A 21263-nucleotide genomic window follows, 5' to 3' on the forward strand; every position below is an offset into this window, starting at 1 on the left:
TACTTCCTCATTTTTGAGAAGGGGCAGAAAAGAAATCTATAACTGTAAGCTATAACATAAGCTAACATTACAGCCTATTTTTCAGAATGTTTAACACAGTAATAACTGGAAAAAAAATAAGTGGAACTGGGCAAAACAGAAATTTGAGGCCTAAATATTTGAACCCTTCAAAACTGAAAATGTGAAACTGAATGATCCATAGATAAAGTTTGAATCAAAATATTGATCATCTGTGCTCATAGTGTTCACTGTAATGCCCCTCTAATGCACCTGAGATCTGTATTCCTTCTGGGCTATGTGTGGAGGAAGGAGGGGGAATATTTCCAGAGGAACATCTAGAAATGTTGCTGGATTATGCCCTCAAAGAATATGAAAGAATTATGCTTCTACAATATAAAGATGTTACACTTTCTGTAGCAGTTAGGTCTTGGCTGACGCTTGACAACTTGTAGGCATCCCTTTAATGGTTTTATCAGATGTGGGGTAATGATTTGAGAGACTTGAAACTTGTTTTTAAAAACTTTATATATATATATATATATATATACACATATATATTCTTATGAAGTTGTTAATATTAACATTGTGTTTGGTCTTACTGCTGGTTACAGCTGGAAGTTGTAGTGGGTTTACGTGGCAAGGTTTTGGTAGCAGGGGGCCATAGCGGTGGCTTCTGTGAGAAGGATCTAGAAGCTGCCCCATGTTTGGTAAGGGCCCCACTGCTGACCAGAGCTGAGCCAATAAGTGATGTTGTTTGCGCCTCTGTGAGAGCATATTTAAAACGGGAAAAAAAACGCTGCCCCACACAGCAGCTGGGAGAGTGAGAGGAGTGAGGAACAGCCTTGCAGGCACCAAGGTCAGTGAAGAAGGAGGGGGAGAGGTGCTCCAGGCGCCAGAGCAGAAGTCCCCTGCGGCCTGTGGTGAGGACCATGGTGAAGCAGGTTGTCCCCCTGCAGCCCATGGAGTACCACGGTGGAGCAGGGTTCCACGCTGTAGCCTGTGGAGGAGACCACGGTGGAGCAGGTGGACCTGCACCGACGGAGACTGCAGCCTGTGGAAGACCCCTGCCGGAGCAGATTTCGGGCCGGACCTGTAGCCCATGGAGAGGAGACCACACAGGAGCAGGTGACCTGGCAGGAGCCCACGGGGGATCCAGGTTGGAGCAGTTTGCTCCTGATGGATGGACCCTGCGGTACGGACCCATATCTGGAGCAGTTCTTGAAGAGCTGCTGCCTGTGGGCAGCCCACGCCGGATCAGTTCAGCAAGGGCTGCATCCCGTGGGAGGGACCCCACAGCACAGGGGCCGAGAGTGACCGAGAAGGAGCAGTGGAGAAGAAGCTCTATAGACCAACCATAACCCCCGTTCCCCTGTTCTCCTGCGCCACTCAGGGGGAGGAGATGGAAGAGGGTGGATGGGGGGAAGGTGCTTTTGGTTTCTTTCCTTTGTTTCTCGCTTCTCTAGCTTGTTAGTAGTAAGTAATAAATCTTACTATCTCCCTATGCTGAGTCTGTTTTGCCCGTCACGATAATTACTGTGTGATCTCCCTGTCCTTATCTCAACCCTTGAGCCTTTTTCATCATATTTTCTCCCCGTTCCTCTCTGAGGAGGGGGAGTGAGAGAGCAGCTGTGGTGGAGCTCGGCCACCCACCCAAGTAAAACCACCACAGAAGTATATCACTATAACATTTAGTAGAAGTTCCGTGTTTTATTTATTTTTTTATTATTTTGGTTTTTTTCCTTTTTTTTTTTTTAATTTTGTATATTTAATTTTGCAATAAAAACTCACAATGATGGCTTAAGAAGAGACTGCATATATCAGAAAAATCAGAAAAAATTTCAGTCTGTCAACATTTCTGATTATGGAAAGAGGCAGAGTTACAAGCTGTTTCTGAAATTAAGAACTGCTCTGGAGGTAGAATAGAGGTGTTCTTTACTGCTCTGTTCCTAAAGAGAAAGTACATGAAAGGGAATAGAAGAAAATCAGGTCAGCTATAAAAACACAAATATGCTTACAAATCAGGACTTGCACTGCCTACATATGCAATGATACAAGCCCTTACAAGACCTTTTTTTTTTTAAAAAAAAAAAAAAAGTTTGCATTTTTTCTGAAAGTAAGCAGCAATGGATTTTGCCTTAAGAGAGCAGACTCTCTATATGGTCTGAATCCCAGAGGGATTTTTCTTCTTTTACTGAGCAGACAGGTAGACATCTCTTCTACAGCAGAGTACAGGAATTCTAATAGAGTATCATGTAGTGAGGAAGTCTGGAGTGCCTTTAAGATTTCCATACTTTTAGAGGCTTTAGAGATTTTATGACTATATAATAATACTCTTTATGACTTGCACAATAGCATGTACTATAATGTTTGAATAGATATTTTTTTGTCATCAGGTCCATAGTATGTGATGAATAGAGATTTTAAAAATAGATGAGTAATCTGGATTCAAAATCCAAGTGATGGAGGGAAGAAATTGCATGTACTTGTCTCCATGACTGATTACTCTCGGAGAATGTATATCTTAGCTTGTAGTCATCTTTAGTCTAACTTTAGACTAAAGATGACTACTGTTCACTGGACTTCTGTTTGCTCAATTTAAAAGCCAGAATTGTCTTCCTACATAGATCGCTTTAGACTATGATTACCTATAATCTGTTGGTTGTTAATAGATTTTACTTACAATTTTTACTGGAATACTTCAGTCCTAGAACATGTAAGTTTTGTTTCCTTGTAGGAGAATAACCAGCACACATAGTGGTGTTTCACTAATGATAAATTATGCCGCTGATGAACACAGTAACGTTTTCTCCCAGTCTGAGTAAAGCTGGGGACTATAATACTACTGTGTGTGCAAACAAGTATTACATTTATATTTCTGATACCTTCTTAGTTTTCAGTGACCTTTCAAATATGTTGTCAATGATGCAGTACATTCATTTGCTAATTCCCCTAATACTCTTCAAATCACATAATCCAAATTATATGATTTGCATATGTTCATCTTTTTTAATAATGCCATTTTTATCGTCATTAACAATAGCTGATGTATTTTTATGAGGTCTGTTTAATTTTCCAATGATTTTTTTTTTGAAGCTTAGTTATTGTCCATTATTCTACTGTTTTATTTATGCAAAGTAAGGAACCCATCCTAACATTATTACCATAACCTTTTTAACAAAGACTAAGCTACTATTAAGGGCTTTTTTGTTGCCCTAGATTTTTTCTCCATAAAGCTGCGATGATTTGTTGGATTTCTTTGTTACAATCTCCAGCTGCATTTCAGGTGAGCTGTCTTTGACTCTCAAACAGTTTTTTAGAAGTCACTTCTGAATATGTCCTGACACTGTTTATTCCTCGTCTTCTTACATTCAAGACAGATTGCAAATAAATTCTTGATTCCCTAAGTTTTCCTCCCCATTTTTAGTACTTCTTCACAGCATTGACTCCACAGGGACAAAACCTCTATTTTTCTTGCTGAGGCAGACTCCAACAGAGCAGAAGGGAGCATCAAGTATAGCACACAGAATTTGGTCAGGTTATTAATCTCAAAAATATCTCAAAAGATGTTTTTTGAAACAAATACCTTTCAATGCTTTTGAGTAACTTACACAATCCAGAAGCAGACAAGCAATTAGACGTCTACAGCAGACATGAAAATGTGTCAAAGAAAAAATTTCAGCTTTTTTATCCTACATGCTTTACTGAGGGACATAAGTTTTAAATTTTACTATTAGTGACATTGGGAAATGTATAATTTCAAATAAGCCAACATTCTCAGGTCACAATGAATTCCCTTCAAAGTTATGAAAAGTGTGCTTCTATCCCTGAAGCCCCTAAGTTGTTGAGTAGAAATTATATATATATTTTTTCTATAAAGATGTTATCCATGTGATGTGAATATTCAATGACATTTGTACTCCTGCAGGTCATGAGTGTCTTCTTACTCACCTTATTAATGATACTCTTAATTGTGCTGAACTCTACTTCCTCAAAAGGTATGAAGTAATAGGAACATCCTGGGGCTATTCTAGGATAGCTTTATGTGAAGAAAGCTGTCTCTATACCATGCTGAAGAGATATTCCCTTGTTGTCTGGGTCTCTGATGTTTTAGGGAAAAAGGCAGTTTTCTTACATGTTTCTGGGTCAGTAACTATACTTGTTTTCCCCAATGAGAGTTGGTTTTCCAGTCACTAACTCCTAAAACACACTTTATTAAAGGCTGCTATTTTCTTTGAGCAGCAGCATTCTCAGTACTGGGGAGTCTTTGTTGCCCTAATAGACAAGAAGGAGATGGAAGTTATCATGGGCTGATCTAACTTTGATTTAACAAGGTTCAACAGATACCAAATCTATTTATATGGTTAAAAGTAATTATGCTATCTGCAAAGGTGGACAAAGAAGATGAGAGCAGCAAATCTGTGATGAAAAGATTACAAGTAGTACCTTATTGATAAAAGAAATTATAGAAGGCAATGCAATAGACCAAAAACAGCTGATAGGAAAAAATATTATTTCTGTCTGGAATTTCACAGAATTCCTCAACATTTGTTATTGGCATACAAGAAGTTCTTTCTCCAACGAGACATGGATACCTGAAAAAAACCACATCAAGTTATCCCTGTGGGCAGCACACCTCTAAATACTGCACTGGGTTAAGCCAAATATATTATGACCTTCTGCAACAGTCATACGCATTCTACATTGCAGCATCTACATGCACAATTTTGGAAAATAATTTATGCCTCCCCCCAGGCATTATCTAAGCATCTCCTCCTGGGTGCTGCTACAAACCCTTAAAACACCATCTTGGCCATTACTGTCTTCCTCCTCTTGATTTTTTTTTGTCTTTTTTTTTTTTGAGTCAAATTTATAGTGTTAATTTGAAACATCATTAATTATCATCTTTTTATGCTGTTTATACACAATCCTTCAGAATGCGATCCCAATTTAAGGTGTGAAGCTTTACACTAACAATGAATAAACTTCAGTTTATAGAGAAGTCCATTTTTTTCCAGTGAAAAATGGATTTGGAGTATGTGAATGTCCTTGGAGAAGTCCCACATGTGCACTGCAGCCTACCACAAGCTTTATCCTGGCCTCAGCTCCTCAGTAGCTGGTGCCCCAAAACAGGTCAGTCTGACTCAGAACTTTGATTTCAGAAAAGCTTTAGCAGGTGTGTTTAACATTTTTTTTTTCAGTGTTTAAAGAGACCGTATTTTTACAATGGTTTCCTCTCATTCAGTCATTATGTCTGTGTAATGAAATGAGAATCCCACCTATCAGCTATCTGATAACCTTCTGAATTATGAATAAAGCATGCTAGAAATCTGGGTGTCCAGACACGTGTATGTATGGGGACTCACTATGTGTGCTTGTATGTAGGTACACACAAACACTCATACAGAAATAGCCTTATTTGAATTTTATTATTTAGTGATGTAGAAGTTTCACAGTTTACTGTGATCTTTATTTTTAGTTCTCATCAGTTACAACCATGTGTGGAATAAATAAAATATATGAACTACTTAATGTGGGTACTACTTTGGCTAGAATTAAAACCAAAAGGTACAGTGCAAGCAAATCTGTTTTCAAATTTAGAAGTGTTATATATAGTGCTGCAGCAGAAATAAATATATAGGGAACTTTTATCCCATTCATATAGACACACGAGTAAATAGTTTTTGTTGTTGTTGGTTTTTTTTTTTTTTTTTTCATCTCTTTCTCCAGGAAAAATTTTGCTGTGACAGAAAATGGAAATAGGGATTCCTCATATTTGATGTTACAAAAGGTCATACATAATGTCTCTATTTTTTCTAACTTTCTTCCTCATCTGATGTATTTTCAAATTCTTTGAAGTACAAAATGCCTTTACACCCTTCTTCAAACATTAAAGAAAAAAATATTTTGGAAGGCAATGCCTATACTGTTCAGCATGTACCAAACCCAGAAGCAGCACTTCAATGAATAAAAAAGCTCACAAAGCTCATTTTTATTTTATGCCAGATGTTCAAGAGTTTTATTGAGACGCAGTGAGGAGATAAAAAAATGCAGTTTACCCTATGCATAGTGGAAATTATATACTAAATACCTTTCATTATTGTTTATTAAGGGCCACCAAAAATGGATGCAAATGTGGAATACACCATGAGTTAAGTGGACAGAAAATGTAGTACTAGCCTACTGTTCAACACAGCTACCATTATGCCTGGTATTTCAGAGTAACTGCTTAGATGAAATCTGTCCTTCAAAAGGCCTTTGAATCATATGAATAGGAGCAATATCAAAATTACCCAAATTGATTTGTTTGTTTGTTAAGATTTTTATAGTTGATAATTAACTAAGAGGTACTAATGAAACATTCATGTGTACAGTACTGGTATCTAATATTACAGAGACAGTTTTATTGAGATATTTTATTGATCCTAAAATTAAAGACAGTTTAAAACAAACAAAAAAAACAATGCAAGAGCCACAACCATAGTTGCAAACTTGATTCTGTTTATGTTTCTTTCTTATTTTTTCCCCTTGGCAAATCACAGATTCTCCTTGGGGTCAGCAGGAGTGGAAAGGAAAGGGGAAGAAGGCAGGTTCTCTTCATAAAAACATTCTCAAAAGCATCTTGTGCAAAGTTTTCATGAATGACTATATCCCTACAACAAATAAAAAATGTAACTTAGTTACTTAGTTACAAATTTCATTATTGTACACCACAACCAGGCTCGCATAGGAGAAAAGGCAAGAAGGCAGCCGGCAATATAAAGACGTCCTGGTTTACATAATAACACTGATAGTAATTACTATGTTAAAGTGAATTTGATTATCTATAATCTGACTGTATATAAATAATTGTCTTTCACTGCTGCCATGGGAACAAACTTTATGATAATTCTTTTTATTTTAATGTGAAGCAGATTGATTTCTGTTGCAGAAATTTTAGCAGGGATCTGCTGTGCAAACTTTCTACATGCAGCACATCCATTTGTTCTGGGAAAGAAGGACTGAAAGAGAGCTGTACAGATTAAGTTCTAAGGACCAGACACCGAGGTCAGTGATAAAGCTTTATAAATCCCTTCTACTCTGAACAGCAGCACTGCCCCTGTCCAAATAAAGTCCAAACTTATCTTCTTTTGTATTGATATTCCTTCCCCTCCTGCTCTCTCCCTTAAACCACACAGTCCCTACATGTCATTTTTCTTAGTGGAATATCTTTTTTTCTCATCCACAGACATGTTCTCCATTTATAACTTGGCCACTTGCTAGATTTCCTTACAGTAACTCATACTTCATGAGCTGACCCGCAAGAGTCACCCTGCCATAATGTTCTGGAGGAGACATTATTGTTACTAAAATTCCCCCAGCTGATGCCATAGCAATTTAAAGAGTCAAACAGGTGCTTGCCTGGAAATTCATGCATTTAGATGACAGTGTATTTTCAGGGTTGGAGCATCATAAACACACAACAGAGACATGCATGCCACCCTCCCCGGTTTCTATTTCTGGGATTTAAGCAAAGCTAGTCAATTCCTCTGAAAGTTGTGGTGAAGGAAAATCAATTACCCTTAAAGTTCTGTTAATGCTAGCTCCCTACATCACACAAAGAAGCCCATCAAGTGGAAGTGTGCCAACCCTATCAAGGCAAAGGATATAACTAGCCAGTCTTTATCCCTAATAAAGCACATTGGTCTGAAATAAACTTATATTTGATCTCTGTTTCTTTATTGATATTAAAAAGCATTCACTTCTGTGGGTTTCCATAGTAACAAGTGAGATTTTTTTTTTGGTTTGTTTTAAAGCTCTTTCATGCACTTAAGATACAGAGACAGTGCGATAATTGGCAGGGAATACTGTTCCTGCTTTTCTGGTGTTATTTAACCACAGCAGGGTAAAGCAAGGCATGGCTTTCAATGAAACTGGAGATTTATTCCCCCTCCTATCTACAAGCATTTTAAAAAAGTTTACAATTTACTTACATCTTTGGTTTCTGCGTTTGCTCTTGTACATAGTCATTCTGAAGAAATTCCACTTTCTAAGAAGTAATTGCCTTGAGCACAGACAAAAGAGAAGAGATCGTGCTTCTGCTTTGCAGTGAGACAGTTGCTCACTGACAGAAGGTAACCAGCAATCTCTGAGAAAGGCAGGGTAATACCATTCTCCTAAAATCCAGGGGAGATGCTACTGGCTCTAACTATTTTCTCTGCTACAAAGCTCAGAGAACAAACATACTTATTTTCATATTTTTATCCAATGTGCTTGATAGCAGCTCATAAAATCCAGAGAAGAAAGAATTATATAATCAAAGTGGGGTGATATGCTGTTCAATAGTCTGATACCAAGATTCCTCAAAAGAGCTCTGATACACATCAAAATTGCATAAATGACCTCTTAAACTAATAAAAAGTAACTTTTTATATAAAAGTCTTAGAATTATGCACATGAGGACATTAAAATATTCTGAGCTAAATCTTCAACCAAAATTACTATTGGAAAGAAAATCAACATGTTAATCAATGAAATCCTGACTTCTGGCCTGCGCTCATGACTAGATTGCTCAGGGAATAACAGATGACATACCTTGTTTTCCCTTTTCCTTTTCCTTTTCCTTTTCCTTTTCCTTTTCCTTTTCCTTTTCCTTTTCCTTTTCCTTTTCCTTTTCCTTTTCTTTTCTTTTCCTTTTCCTTTTCCTTTTCCTTTTCCTTTTCCTTTTCCTTTTCCTTTTCCTTTTTTTTTCTTTTCCTTTTTCTTCTTTTTCTTTTCCTTTTTCTTCTTTTTCTTTTTCTTTTTCTTTTTCTTTTTCTTTTTCTTTTTCTTTTTCTTTTTCTTTTTCTTTTTCTTTTTCTTTTTCTTTTTCTTTTTCTTTTTCTTTTTCTTTTTCTTTTTCTTTTTCTTTTTCTTTTTCTTTTTCTTTTCTTTTTCTTTTTCTTTTTCTTTTTCTTTTTCTTTTTCTTTTTCTTTTTCTTTTTCTTTTTCTTTTTCTTTTTCTTTTTCTTTTTCTTTTACTTTTTCTTTTTCTTTTTCTTTTTCTTTTACTTTTTTTCTTTTTTCTTTTTTTCTTTTTCTTTTTCTTTTTCTTTTTTTTTTCTTTTTTTTTCTTTCCTTTTCCTTTTCCTTTTTTTTTTTTTCCCATGCCTATGTTTATTTCTGCATTATCTTTCAATTTTTTATATCTGGGGAAGCTTATTTAATAATACGCTGCTGGTTGCTCATTTTTATAACTACTGCTTGCTGTAGTCTGTTGAATTATAAGAAAGAAAAAAAGTAGCAGCAATGTATGATTATATGATCTTCCACATACATGTATGTCAACATTTCAGTGAATTCAGACATCTCCCTAAGGGGAGCAGAGGAAAGGGGGAGAAATTCTTGCCTGGGTAAAGAGATGACAGTAATGATGACATCCAAGAAAGAAGATGCCAATGGCATCTCTGGAGCTGGAAAGAGGAGGAATTCCAGTTCATTCTGCAGTAAATCTGCCCTCAATAAAATTGTGTGAAAGTGTTTGTTATTTGGGCCTTTCATGTTTTGAGACCTTGAACCCAGATATCACAAATACAGAAATGTCCCAGGATTAAAGATAGAGGGTGCTGTAATGAAAAAAATAATGATAGTGACTGACATGTCTTGAAACAGCCATTCTGTGATTCTGTGAAAACTAGCAATAACAGTCTTACTGATATTTGAAATGCATAGATTGACAACAGCTCTCTAAACTACTCGAAGAAACCTAAAACTAATATTTTTGGCTTAGATAATAAATAAATAAATAAATAAATAAATAAATAAATAAATAAATAAATAAATGTGGTGTCTATGGGTCATTTGTGTTCCAGAAAGCAAAAAGCAGTCATTTTCAAAGACAGTTTACAGTTTGAAGCATCCATTGTCTAAAAACATTGACCTGCAGTTATTTTCTTAAACAACAAAAACTCCCTACCCTAAAATTAAACTCTACCCATCTTTTTTTTCCTCTCAGATTTTTGTATGTATCTGCAGTATGTATCCACATTTAGCTTTGTACAGTATCATTTCTTTTTCTTTTCAGCTGTTCGGTATTTCACATAGCCTCACATTGGCACACGTCTAGCTACAGAAGTGAAATCTTTATATTGGCTCTATTCATCTACTTTTCCACCCTCTGTCAAAACCTGACCACATATCTTTTCATTTGCCTTGGGTTTGTATCAGCATAGCTGAGGATAAAGTGTAGCCTAAAGAAAGCAAAAGCAATGGATGGATTTAGATTTATTTAGTATTTCAATTACAATCATCTCAAAATGCCACAGTTGAAGCAACACCATCTCTCCTGTGGAGGTCAGCAAAAAGGTGGGAAATTGCAAAGCACATCAAACTGAAGGAAAAAAAATATGTTTAAAAATGGCCAAAAATATCCGCAGACAAAATGTACCAAATAGAAAGACTCTGCATGCCATACACTTAAATGACATTGACCAATTTATCGAATCTATTGAATCTATCAATCTATCAAAGTCAGTATTTCTGCCGTAATCTATATGTGCTGAAGATAACTCCCCATTTTTCTGCTTTATTTTTTCCTCTGAGTTAATTTCCAGCTGAATCAGGTCTGTGATCTGACTCAGACCACAGAGACCTATGGTCTCCTTTTAGATTTGCTGCTTCATGTGGCCATCGTTGTTCCCTTTCTTTACTCTTCCCTACTTCTATATGAAGGCTCTCATCTTTATTATTCAGTTCAAATTTTCCATCTTTCATTGTTTTGGTAAGATGTCTTCAATCTTTTTCCTCAGCCTGCATTACAATTAGGCTATAGAACTCAGTCCTTTTCCTTATCATTAATAGCTATTTTTTTTTCTTTTTTAACTGTGCTTAGCCTAGTTGCATTTTACTAGTTCTCCATATTACATTTTACATAACATATGCAACAACACTTATGACTTTCCATTGTTCTTTTGTGCAGTATTCTATTACAACCATGTACTTGTATGCATATATCTTGGCAATGGCATGATAAAAAAAAAGAATAATAATAGACTGAATGGAAATTTCATGAGATAAGAATTATATATATATATATTTAAATCAACAATGCCTGAAAACAGCCTTTATTGGTTTTACTTTGTGCTAATTACAACTCTGATTAATTTTTCAGTACAGTTAAATGTGTTTGCTAATAATAATGTAAATGCACTGTGTTTGGTGAATCACTCTAGATCTGTTCATTAAAAAAAAAAATAGAGTTAAAGAGTACTTGAATGTGCTGGCCAGCTTTGAGTGGACACAACAGCCTCCTGCTTGTCTATGCTACTGTTCTCTATTAGAAGAGCTTAAAATTCAGTTTCATACTATTATGTCTTTAGCTAAGTCTGAACTTTGCATATGGTTAGTTAACTGCAGCAAGCTTCGCGAGGTAGGAAGAAAATTAAAATAATTTTAAAACTATCTGTTGGAATTTCTGCAATGAATTTTTTCAGTTCATTGTTGCTGTTGGTAAAAGAATTAATAATGTTCACATCTGCACATCCCACATCACCTTTCATCTTTCTCTCCCTACTACCTACATGTCCCAATAAGGAGTTTTTCTTTGAATACTGAAATATATTTCTCAAGCTGTTCCAGAAGCAGAAGAAAAGAAAAAATCAGATATTATACAAATATAGCTGCTGACTTGAATGTCACATATTACTCATCAATAAACTCTTAGTCTGGGCTGTATCCTCACTTTTATTTTTAATGAGAAGATCTTAGACAAGAAAGGAAGGTGGGGGAGGCTTAAAGTATGTTCTGTCTCTCAGAGTTTAATTCTATGCACCCAAAGACTGTCCTTATCTAATGGCCTTCTAAGGCTTCCAGTATGGTTATTTTTATGATGTCGACTAAGAAAAAAAACACATATAAGAATGCAAATGATTTTTTCTTGAAATAAATTATATACATAGGTGTCAACATTTAACCTTTCCCAAGTAACAAGCACTACTTGATGCAATTATTGATACATTAAAATCATGCATTTGACATGTGTAGCTTTTGCTGGTGAAAGTTAGGTCTATTATCTGACAGTAACATTTCTTGATGTGGTGTTTATATTATACAAAAATTCTCTTTAACAAGATATGCTATTTAGCTATTAATACAAGTTTATGACAACATATTCCCTATATGATATAATATGGACAAAGCTTGAAATAGTGGCTAAATCATACTCCTAACTAAAATTGCTGCAATATTGAACTGGCTATGGCAAACAGAATAAGAAGAAAGTTTATATATCACAAATGTACAACGATTAGTAAGAATCCAGGAGTTTCATAAATGCTGTTCAAAAGAGAACAAAGTTGGCTTGCATTCCTGGAGCAATCCAGAAATGGGGAAGAATGAAGACTGATGAGCATGTCAAAGCAGTTTTTTTTTTTTTTTTAAATTGCTTGTAGACTAAGGACCTATGGAAAAACCAACAGCTTTCTACGGCACTCAGCAAAATCCAAGGCCATCTTACATGGCTCTAGGCAAATATTTAGGCAGCTGAAGCCAGTTCAAAATGTTTATATCCCGCCCTCTCTCTGATAACTGTCATTATTCTCTGTCTTTTTGTTCTTAGGGTTGTTGTTTCCAAGGAAAACCAGCCTGAACTCTCAAGTCTTGACCCCACACAAGATCTGTATGTATGGAGACATACATACTGCTGCAGAGATCTACTGAAATCCAGGTGGAAGAGAGGAAGAAATCTTGCTTTGCAAATCCTCTTGCAGGCCTGTGATTGATTGCAGCAGGACTTACAGGAAAAGAAAGAATGATAAGACATATGACTGAGAATTTTTAAATATCCTTATCCTCAAGAGGCCACTATTTGTTACTACACAATCCAGAGCTGATTGTGTGGGTAAAAAGATTGTGTGGATAAAAGAGGGAAACAATGTAGCATAATGCTTTCAAATCAGCGGTACTTCCTTTTACTAATGCCATAAAGACAGTCTGTTTTTACACCCTTCCTTTACTTCACCCAGATTTTACTCTGCCTAAGTGTTCATATCCAGAAGAATACACAGTTTGCAAGATTTCATGAAAATTTCAAGTATTCATCAAAAGCTGCATTAGAATGAAATGCGTTACATTCACGGTATTTCCATCATCTGCTAATTTAGAAAAGACATCAGAAGAAATGAGTTTTTGCTAGAGCTGTTTGATTTTTATAAAACAATTTGGCTGTTTCTTGTCTCTATTATCTTTTACATTTCTGCTGACCTGTTTTACTTTACTTTAGCACTATCAGACAGTAATGACACTTCACCACAAAAGATTCTTTTTTAGATAGCAGGGGAAAGCCCCCAAGGTACTGGTCCTACTTTCACCATAGGCAATTTTCTCCTTTTCAATGAAGCATATTCACTGGAATATCATTTGTCTCATTGTTATACTACCATTTATCTTTAATCTTTAAGGAATTCACTGTCAAGCCTCCCTCATTAGACTGAGATGTTTTATCAGATGTTGCTATTACCATTTAGAAATCTGTTCACAAAGGTATGAAACAAAGTCTGCCACCTTCATGCTCAGGTAGAAGCCCATTCTGGCTCTTTCTCCCACCCCTTGCCCTGCTCACAGCATGTTCTGATTGTTCCAAGGGCATTAAACTTCATTTGGTTATTTTTTTCTGATTAACAGTTTTCAAAGTTTACAGTGTCATTTCTTGAAAATGTAAGGTCAGAACTGGCATCTACATGTCTGAAAGTGAATTCTTTATCTGTTAGTAAGGACAGAAATTTCAAAGAATCCCAAAAGATTAGGGGAAGAAAAAAAATGAAAACAACAACAACAAAAAAACAACCAAGTGGAGGAACTTCATATCAGGCCTTAAGTGCATTAAAGGTTGGCAAAAGAAAAAATAAAAATAAAAAAATAAAAAATAAAAAATGAAAAGAGGATGAATTAGTGAATAAGCAGAACAGTCATGGCATAAACAACAGCAATGTAGATTTAAATTAGTCATTTAGAAACTAACTTTGTTATCGGTAAGGGCAGCTATATTTTACCTAAGAATTGTGAAAAACAGTGGAGGATTTTAGAACAGGTTAGCTATCTCAGAGGAGCCTACACAGAGGATAGATCAAATGATATCTTATATCTTCCAGCCTTACTTGTAATCCCACATGTGAGATAAAATAGTAATCATCATCTGGTGCTGCATCCACAAGTCCAGCACTAGACATGGTTTGGTCTGCTAGCTTTTGAGCCTACCTAATATTAATGGAGCATTTTGGATGGGGGAAACTGGCATGACATGGGGGGAACGTACACCAAACTATGTGAAGAATCTAATGCTTATTACTCACTACAGGGAAATCCAGGAAGACCAGCCTCTACTAGCGACACTGGATGGGCTTCTCCAGATGGGAATGGGTGAGTCCACGTGTGATTAAACCCTGATCTGAATATTCTCTTCACTGACTGTTGAGAAGCTAGAGAAACTGGTCTAGTATCTTGGGCATCTATGGATACACATTACAAATACTCTTTGGACCTTTAATAATTGCATATGTTCTCAATTGCATTTGGGTAACTTCCACAAGACTCAGAGGAGCTACAGTAGATGTAACACTGGAAGCCTGTACTTTCCTCTTTGCAATTCAGAATGATGGTTTTTGACAAAGAGCAGCTCCACAGCTTTCTCCACAGTCCCAGAGATTGACAGAAGCTCTAGAGGGGTTTGGTACCCTCCAAGCTTTAGCTCCCTCCACGTTATTCATGCTGTCTTATATAATTCTTGAGTGAAACTTGACCACTTGTATTCTGTTCTAAGTTCCAAAAACGAATAATGCAGTTATGAATGCTTGATAGTTCTTCAGTTTTTTCAAAAAAAGTGCTGTGCACAGTAAGCACAGGTCCCTTTAGACTGGTAATGATAACATAAAGCTTTCTGTTCCTCGATCTGAGGAACATTTAGCTATTATTTTAAACTAGGCATAAAAAGCAATTCCTCATTGAAATATCTGAAGAAAAAAAAAAAAAAACAACCTGTCAAACCTCAGGCTCTTAGATATTTTGTATGATAGTTTCTACAATGGAAAAACACATCTTCTCTTCTGCTTTTGCGAGTGGGAAAATTGTGGAAAATGTCAAATGAATTTCATTCTGACTATTTCCTTTGCTTCTGACACGGTAAGATTCAAGTTTGCTTCTCCTCATCATAGATCAGTTGCTTCTCTAATCCATCTCAGTTCTTGACAACTTTGTTCTCGGCTAGTTCTTGTTCTTGAGTAATTTTAATGTGTTTGTTTATTTATTTTTTTCAAATCAAGGCTTCTTTTCATCTCATCTTTAATTCATTTTTAACCAGGTTATATCTAGCCCTGACAGGTTTTTTGTTCTGCTACAAGCTTTGGCTGCTAGTTTGGATGGGACTTTTCATTATCTTTTATTTCATCTTGATAAGGTTGTTACCATCTGGTAACAATACTTAGTTACTTTCGCAGTATTCCTAAACACCTGTTTAACAGTTGACACAGTCTTAAGACATAACCTGCTTTAAAATTCTCAGATTATGGTACTAAAACACTTCCCTCCACTAAAAGGAGGTAGAAGGTGTGTCCCTCATTAGTTTACAAATATAAACCAAGATTCCATCCCAAAACATTTTTCTTCAGAATTCACATTAAATTCAAGGTATGAAAATGTTGTATAGAGAGGTGATCTGTATTCTTCTGATCATTAAACTATTCTTAGTAATTCCACTTTGGAGCCACATTAGTAGAAAATCTATACATAAGCTTCCCGTTTACTGTAATCCTTCCAATGATCATAATGTTTAATGTTTTGCACAACATGCTGTAGCAGTTTTACTCAGGTGGGCAGCTAAGCTCCACCACAACCGATCTCTCACTCCCCCTCCTCAACAGGAAAGGGAGAGAAAATATGATGAGAAGGGCTCAAGGGTTGAGATAAGGACAGGGAGATCACTTATCAATTATCTTCATGGGCAAAACAGACTCAGTGTAGGGAAATCAGAGAAATTTATTGCCTATTACTAACAAGCTAGAGCAGTGAGAAACTAAAAAACAAAACAACAAAACAAAACAAAACAAAACAAAAAACCACCCTAAAACCACCTTTCCCCCATACACCCTCTTCCACCTCCTCCCTGAGCAGTGCAGGGGAATGGGAAATGGGGGCTGTGGTCAGTCCCCAACACTTAATCTCCGCTGCTCCTTCACGGTCTCCCTGCCCCTGCGCCTCCTTCACGGTCTCTCTGCCCAAGCGCCACGTCGGGTCCCTCCCACAGGATGCCGTCCTTCCCGAACTGAGCCTGCGGGGGCTGCCCACAGGGAGCAGCTCTTCAAGAACTGCTTCCACAAGGCTCTGTACCATGGCATCCATCCCCCAGGAGCAAACTGCTTCAGCACAGGTCCCCCACGGGCGGCAGCTCCCCCCAGGCCCCCTGCTCCTGCGTGGGCTCCTCTCCACGGGCTGCAGCTCCGGCCCGGGGCCTGCTCCTGCGGGGGCTCTCCATGGGCCGCAGCCTCCTCCAGGCCACATCCACCTGCTCCACCGGGGGCTCCTCCACGGGCTGCAGGGTGGAGATCTGCTCCGTGTGGGACCCATGGGCTGCAGGGGGACAGCCTGCTCCACCAGGGGCCTCTCCACAGGCCGCAGGGGAACTGCTGCTGCGTGCCTGGAGCACCTCCTGCCCTCCTGCTGCACTGACCAGGGCTGGTTCTCACTCCTCGCTCTCCCAGCTGCTGTTGCCCAGCAGTTTTTTTTGTTTCCTTGTTTGTTTGTTTGTTTTTGTTTTTCCCCCATTTCTTAAGGCTGCTCTCAGAAGCGCAAACAACATTGCTTATTGGCTTGGCTCTGAGCAGTGACGGGTCCCTTTGGAGCGAGCTGAAACTGGCCCTTATCTAACATGGGACAGCTTCTGGATTCTTCTCACAAGAAGCCACCCCCAAAGCCCCCCGCTACCAAAACCTTGCCACGTAAACCCTATACACATGCTAAAGAGTCAACCCACAGGTTTTCCTAAATACAGCACAAACACAATTCTGTCCTTCAAAATGTATTCTTTTAATATAAAACCATAGAAGAATGGCTATCATCTTTATGGTAACAATCTTTACCTGTGCTAGTTAGTAATATATTAAGAATTGTATTAGCTTAGGACCTTCAAACAATCCTAATGAGCTTAGAATTAGCATTTCAAAATATAACAGTTTTTACCCAGTTTGTAAATTTTTATTCCTAGTGGAAAACTGGCAGAATATATATATATATATACACACATATATATATAATGCTTGTTCTTAATATATATGTATTTTTATTGCTTGTTCTTAAATATAAAATAATTTGTGATGGCTGTAGAAGACACCAGTTTCCATAGTCTCAGAGGTGGTAGATCTTGCAGGAGGATATTGCCAATACAAAAGGGTGGAGAAATAACCAAATTCAAAGCAAAAACAGCTCTGCTGAAAAAATAAAATATTTAGGATTTTAATAGACTTGCAGCACATGGTCAATGGTGGTTTTAATCAGAATGTTCATACATATTTCTAGAACATGCTGAATACTAGTGAGTTTTCATGAGAGAATTAGGACAGCTTTTTCTATTAATCTATCTTGGTACTATTTAAGTTACAAAATCATTCCATTTCAATATAGAGAGTTGTTTTTACTATGAATTACACTGGCTGTCATATACTCCAAATAGATGATATCTGTTTCAGTTTTATTAGAGTGACATGTAATGCTATGCTTTCTTGTTTTCCTTTTCATATTCCTTTAAGTTATCACACTGATGAAACACTTCAGTGTGCTAAATTTAATGAGACAAACCCTCAGAAGAGAATCCATTCTTGCATAACCCCAGAACATTGCAAAAACACACCTCAAATTCATGTATCTTGATTCTGCTCAAGGTATTTGAATACCCCATACAGGTTTTTTGGACATAACCACCTGAAGAAACCATATCCTGTCTACTGTTGCACTATGAGATCCTCTTTTAAAGTTTTTATATGTTTATTTAAAAAGCTCTATCACATTCAAAATTCATTTTCATTTCTTCACTCTAGTGAACATTGTATCTCACTTTCTTTACAAAACAACAGGGAGAGCTTGAGAAAGAACCTCTTGTGAACAAATTAGGCACTTAAAACATCAATATGGGGCTCACAGCAATACAAACTGATGATGTCTTATGGTACAGCTAATGAACAGCTGCTGCTTCAACCTCTCATTGCAGACTAATGCTTTTATAAAAATGATCACGAGAAAGCTGAAAATGTTCCACTTTCTTTTCTCAGTGTATGGGATCTTTCTTTCTCACTGTGTAGGATTCAAGACAATTTCAGTCATAATCAATCAGTATAATGGCTGGCTTGAGAGAGAGAATAAGGCCTTTAAATGAGATGAAAAGTAGAAGAAGAAGATTGATTTTCAGAGAGATGGAAAAAGCTGTATTATATCAATTCACCTCCAGTACACACCAAAAGATGTAACACTATTGGCACACACACAACAACATCCTTTGAATTATAAGAGTCTGCTTGCTCCATACAAAATACCCACGGGGTTCCAACTTTACAACTGCTCCTACTTCCTTCCTTTTTTTTTTTTTTTTTTAAATTAATTTATTTATTTTTAGGGGTCTATATGGAGTGGCAGAATGGGGAAAGTTCTGACAACAATTTATTAAATCAAAATTAATAACACATCTGATTTAAAGTCTTCTTTAGACTGGTGGGTGGGTGAGGAGGAAGCATCTTTTCCCTAGACTAAACAAGGCTGCATGTCTATGGTAGGATTACATACATTCTGACTCAGCTGAATTCATAGGTTCATCTTTTAGAATATGCCAGCCATATAGCAAATTCTCAAAACATTACAACTACATCAAAGACAATGTCTAAGTCATCATTATGCTATGTAGAAATGGGATATGTAATACTAAGCCAAACACTTTGTTTTTATTTTAAGCTCAAATAAGTTTTTAATCAGGACAGGTATTACAGCACACTAGGGCTATACAGCATTTAACATCAACATTTTTTCTTTTTAATGAAAAAGTTTTAAATATATTTGTTAACCTTTTGGGAAAAAGACATCAAACACATGAAACACAATTTGTATTCAAAAAAATCTTGCTAATAGAAATCCAACATTAAAACAAAACAAAACAAACAAACAAAACAAAACCAAAACAAAAAAGAATCTTTGTTAGTCATGAAGGGCATCAGAATACCCTTTTGCATGATAAAGAATTTCCAAATCAAACACATGCTCCATTTAGGGATGTTTCAGAGAACACAGTAACTAAGAGCAACTCGGAAAGATTAGCACTTCTCGCCTTGAGATTTTACTACTGTGTATCAGATCATGCTCAGATTAACTGCTGAAAATGCACAAAGCGACTCTTTTCAATGGGATCCTGAAACCCCGAAAACAGAAGTATGTTCTTGATGACTGAAAGGCAAACTGAAGAGGAATGTCAGTACAGCTGAAGAGATAAAGAATATTTTTATTCTTGTGTGAGCCAAGAAGGAGAAATACTTTCTCATCAAGGTAAGTAGTTAAGAGACTGTGTGTAAATATGACATGAAGGTATACAAAACGCTTTATTAAAATCCAGCCTAAAATCAAAGTCACTGAAGAATTTATGTGCCAAATTTTCTATTCTCTGATCTGTGGCACTTTGGAAGGGTAGAACACTCTCAGACAGCATGGTGACAGCAGCTTCTGGAGCTAATCTATTCAAAGATATCAAAAGCATGGGGATATCCAATGTAATTTTTGAAAAATCTGTCCCCACATCATTTCCATTTTTTAAAATTTCTACTCTTGGTCAAAAGGTCAACTAGACTGTCTAACTAGACTAAAGCATGTCTATATTTTTTAATGAAGTTTGGCTTCACAGATAAGAGAAATCCTCCATGATGCCCTGGCAATAAAAGAGAGAAAGATTTAAGAAAGCCAGTATTACAATTCACCACTTAACTCTATACTGAAATACCTTCTTATGTCTTAGAATATAAAAGGCGTAGCAAATTACTTTTAAACTGATACTCACAGGATCCACTTTAACTAATTTGGGATCCACTAAACATATTTGTTCCACCTGCCAAACGAGTAAGGTAGTTTCATAAGCTTGCACAAGACCAGTCTTAAGTGTTGACTTCATTGACCTCTAAAAATAAGAAAAAGGTAGGAAAAAGTAAAAGTTCTTCCATTTTTTTCCCCTCCCTCTGAGCAGTAATATACAGAAAGGAGAATAATAATTAGAATACACTAAAATGAGTGCCTTAGCTCTGAAGTATGACAGGAATATTAAACTTGTGGGAGGCTAATTAAAATCAGACAAAGCCTTAATCTGTACGTTCTTTATACAACAATAAAAATTGCTCAGAATGGTCCACATTTCACACTAAGTCAAATTCTCTCATTTAAAGCGAACTACACATTACTGTTTTGAATGGCTATCCAAGCCAGTCTGGATTCAGTTTACTTTTTTTGCAAAATGAAAGCCAAAGCTGTGAAATTTTGCTATCTTAAAGATCCCAAACCTGGACTATTCCACTTAGAAACTTAGAAACGGAAGAAATGAGTCCTGAACAGTATTTACTTTGAAGGAAAACAATACTTATGACCCCTATATTTAAGAAAATGGAGTTTGGAGAATCAAAATCCAGCTAAACTTACAATCAAATGCTAGAAGAAATGAGCATGAGAAGATTTTGTTTTGCTTTTCTGATTGGCATTGACTGTAGCCTCAGTCACTGTTCCTGGTGGTTTTACACTTTGACAGTGATTTTAAGGGCTTCATCTGAGATTAACAAGAACTAAATGAAAAACAAAACAAAACAAAGCCAAAACAAACAAACAACTTGCACTGTCAGATTTTCCCATGGAGTGAGTAAACTGCTTTTATCTGTCAAACATTCCTGGGTGCTTGGAAAAGGCAGGGCAGAAGAAATGCAGGATCATGTCAAGCATGTGAAGAAATCAAATTGGTTCAACTTTAAGCCAAAGCGCACACAATGAAAACCATGAGTGACATTTTCAAGAACTTCCAGTAAATGCAAAAATAAATCCATCTGAAAAAAACGACTTAAGGTTAATCGACATAAAAATTATTGCAGAAAACACTACACTTTCCCTAAGTTGTGCTGAAAAACAAATAGAAAAACAAAAATACAATGAATTTTTTTTTTTTCCAGAGTTCTGTATGGCTTTTGTCAACACTTTACAGATGAGTTATTTTAACAGCAGTCAAAATGTAGCACATGTGACCAAAAGGAAAAGAG

At 36.5% G+C, this 21263-nt stretch overlaps 1 protein-coding gene across 10 annotated transcripts in view; it reads right to left on the bottom strand.

Annotated features, from left to right (window-relative positions):
* The window catches only part of RALYL (RALY RNA binding protein like), a 415465-nt gene that overhangs the window by 111572 nt on the left and 282630 nt on the right, over window positions 1–21263 (bottom strand). For 2 of the 10 annotated variants that reach the window (XM_083823398.1, XM_083823406.1), the window contains exon 1: window positions 7971–8657. The exons of the other annotated variants lie outside the window; for them this stretch is intronic. In XM_083823398.1, the coding sequence (XP_083679524.1) occupies window positions 7971–8007 (37 nt within the window). In that variant the 5' untranslated portion in view covers window positions 8008–8657. Of the gene's footprint in view, window positions 1–7970; window positions 8658–21263 lie in introns of those variants that run through there. 10 annotated transcript variants of the gene reach the window in all.

This window comes from Anser anser (assembly GCF_964211835.1).
Source record: "Anser anser genome assembly, chromosome: 2".
Classification (NCBI taxonomy): Eukaryota; Metazoa; Chordata; class Aves; order Anseriformes; family Anatidae; genus Anser; species Anser anser.